Source organism: Eimeria mitis, genomic scaffold, assembly GCF_000499745.2.
Source record: "Eimeria mitis Houghton genomic scaffold, Emh_scaff1068, whole genome shotgun sequence".
NCBI lineage: Eukaryota > Apicomplexa > Conoidasida > Eucoccidiorida > Eimeriidae > Eimeria > Eimeria mitis.
Window position 1 is genome coordinate 8,025 of NW_013567409.1, and position 2,780 is coordinate 10,804.

Below are 2,780 nucleotides of genomic sequence, written 5' to 3' on the forward strand. Positions count from 1 at the left end.
TTACGCGCTACATGGAGGACCATTCACTTTTCCAGTGCACTGAATGCATTCCTGCTGTCCAATAGTTTTCCTTCATCTCCAAGCGTCAGGTCAACGGATGCACGCAAACACAACACGTACGTTACAGATGTGTTACGCCAAGTGGGTAACCTTACTTGCGGTGGGAGATTTCTGCCCGCTCGTACCCCTGAATTTTACTCAGATCTGAGCTATCTGTAGAAGAATAAAGGCTTACTCCATACGTTTAAAGACCTGCAAAGCATAAGAAATCAGAACGTTTCCGATCCTAGAAGTTTGGACGACAATTGCGCGAGCTGAACAAGAGCTGCCAAGACGAAGGGAAAATTTGCCAAACTTTGCAAGGTCATGCCACCACACATTAATATCGAAACCCAGGCACAACGCCTTACCCTGCAGCTCTGTCGCGCGAATGGCGAGCCATGAACACGTGGATCCGTGCATACAAACACACCTTCTAAATTCCAAAGAGATGTAGATGAAAGCGATATTTCATTCGTGTGAGCTGATCACTTTGCTGTGAGGGGTCTGATCAGCCTGGCAGCGAATTCCTACGTGTTACAGCCATCATTCGCGCCCAATCAATCGCTCTGGCATCCTTTTCTTCTGAATGCTGGAGCAGACACCTTCATGTTTCCCCACGTTCAAATCTACTGTTGCATTAATGATGCCTACAAAAGATTCCCAGTTCGTCAGAAATCGACTGCCAGCGTCGCTAAAGCCTCTACAGATGCTCGCAATGCCCACATCCCGTGTGAAACACCACCCTGCACCCCAGCGCTACTAGCTTAGGCCCTTCCCGGCGCACCAAAGTGACACTGTGCCCTGACGTCCACGGTCGGCAAAACTCATGCAGAACAGTACCTCTCTGCAGAGCCACCGCCTCACAGACGCAAACTTTCACGCATGTGAAGAGGGCTGGTGCGACCTTCCACACACCCCAAAGCCCCACAACACTCGACGGAATCTGCATCGCCACTCGCAAACACTGATACAGGAGATATGCGTAGTTAAGCAAGCAAACACTCTCACTCCCTGACAAGAACGAAACAATCCGTTGCACGCAAGCTACCGTTCGTTACGCCTGGCCTGCCCACCTCTCCTCCACTTCCCAGACCCCGCGTCAGCCAGTCCCGCCACCACTGCGTACCCATCCAACTGCGACCACCCCTAACACCCGCTCTACTGAAGAATCTACCACCTGTGCAGCTCTTTCCCTGCCAGGTGTCGTGAAGGGCAAGAAACACACAGCGACACCGGCGTTGTGCCTGCTACTGACACCCCAGCAACCCTGCACTACTACACCCCTCCACACAAGCATGTACCACGCTGCCGCCGCCTTCAACGATTCGCTAGTCCCAGCACCCCCATGCGCCTAGAAACATCCTCAGCAACTTGGAACGCCCTACTATTCCCCCGCCTGTTGCCGCGCGTCAAGCCGCCCCTCCCCCATCCCCACAGTGTCGCAGCCGCTAAAACGGTCGAGATACGCCACTCGCACGTAGACACCACCTGCCAGCCCTCGCTGCTCACACGCATGCAGACACAACCTTTCATCCCTTGCTGCGCACATGCCGCAGACGCTGTGTGCTTCGCTGCTGTCCTGGAGTGACCGCCGAAAAACATATCGGTCTGCAGGGCGCCCTTTCCCTCTAACATGCTGCAACCAATCACAGCTCCCCCGCTCTACGTCTCGATGACGACCGGTTTGATGCCTGCTACACTTTCCAAAACATTGTCGGCGAAAGTAGATCTTTCTTATTTTTGCCGTCCGAACGGATGATTCCAGGGCTCACATCGTGCGCGCATTCACGCATGCCGCAAACTAGACCCAGATGACGTTGCACGCTTCCTCATCCTTTCGCCAAGGTCGGTGTCCCCGATACGCCCATGCAACCGATTAATGTTTTCGCTCCTCGCTCTGGTTGCGGACTCCCAACAGGGCCGCGAGGCACTTGTTCGGCATTCAAAACATCCCAGCACATCTAGCACCAGCTGCCGTCGCACCGCAGTGTGGCCACGGACCCCCAAGCTCGCGAACGGAGGTACTGCAAACACCTTCAGGGTTCCTCATGTTCAACAAGTTCAACAACCACTGCTCCATCAATGCTGCCTACAAACCATTCCCAATTCGTCAGAAACCCACTGTCAGCGTCGTTGACGCCTCTGCAGATGCTCGCAATGCCCACATCCCGTGTGAAACGCAACCACGCACTACTCAGCCAACGGTCGCCCAGCTGTCCTCTGCCCATCACGCATCAACCCAATCGCCCATCAAACATAAAGTGGTGCCGCTGCTGCTGCGGACGCCACGCCTGGCTGAGTGCCGATAAGCCACCCATCTCGTAGCCTGAGCTAGTGTGATAGCGAGCGTGGCACCCGGCCACCGCCTGCACGGGACAACATGCAAGCCGCATGTTTGTCTGTGCCATCCACAAAACGTCGCACCACACCGGACACTCACCCCTAACGTCGGCGCCGCAGATACAAGGCACGCACAACACTGCCTTGCAGCTTATGTCCACTCCACTACCAGCGCGCGCACGCCAGCAATGCCATGAGTGCTCCTGCGCCTTCGCGCGCAAGCAAAACACACCTTCTGAATCAACATGCGAATCCCGCCACCATAGCCCCTCCCGTTTCACCCCATCACATCCAACACCCAAATGGTACTAGCTTAGGCCCTTCCCGGCGCACCAAAGTGACGCTGCGTCCTGACGTTCACCGTCGGTAGAACTCATGCAGAACATTACTCCTCTGCA

General features: G+C 55.1%; 1 protein-coding gene across 1 annotated transcript in view; it reads right to left on the minus strand.

The window, feature by feature from the left end:
- Positions 1 to 585: 585 nt before the first annotated feature.
- The window catches only part of EMH_0028710 (uncharacterized protein), a gene marked incomplete at both ends in the record, with an annotated part of 2,481 nt that continues 286 nt past the window's right edge, over positions 586 to 2,780 (minus strand). The window contains 5 exons of the mRNA XM_013494186.1: positions 586 to 742; positions 849 to 985; positions 1,116 to 1,176; positions 1,428 to 1,543; positions 2,136 to 2,262. Of these exons, the coding sequence (XP_013349640.1) occupies positions 586 to 742; positions 849 to 985; positions 1,116 to 1,176; positions 1,428 to 1,543; positions 2,136 to 2,262 (598 nt within the window). The remainder of the gene's footprint in view (positions 743 to 848; positions 986 to 1,115; positions 1,177 to 1,427; positions 1,544 to 2,135; positions 2,263 to 2,780) is intronic.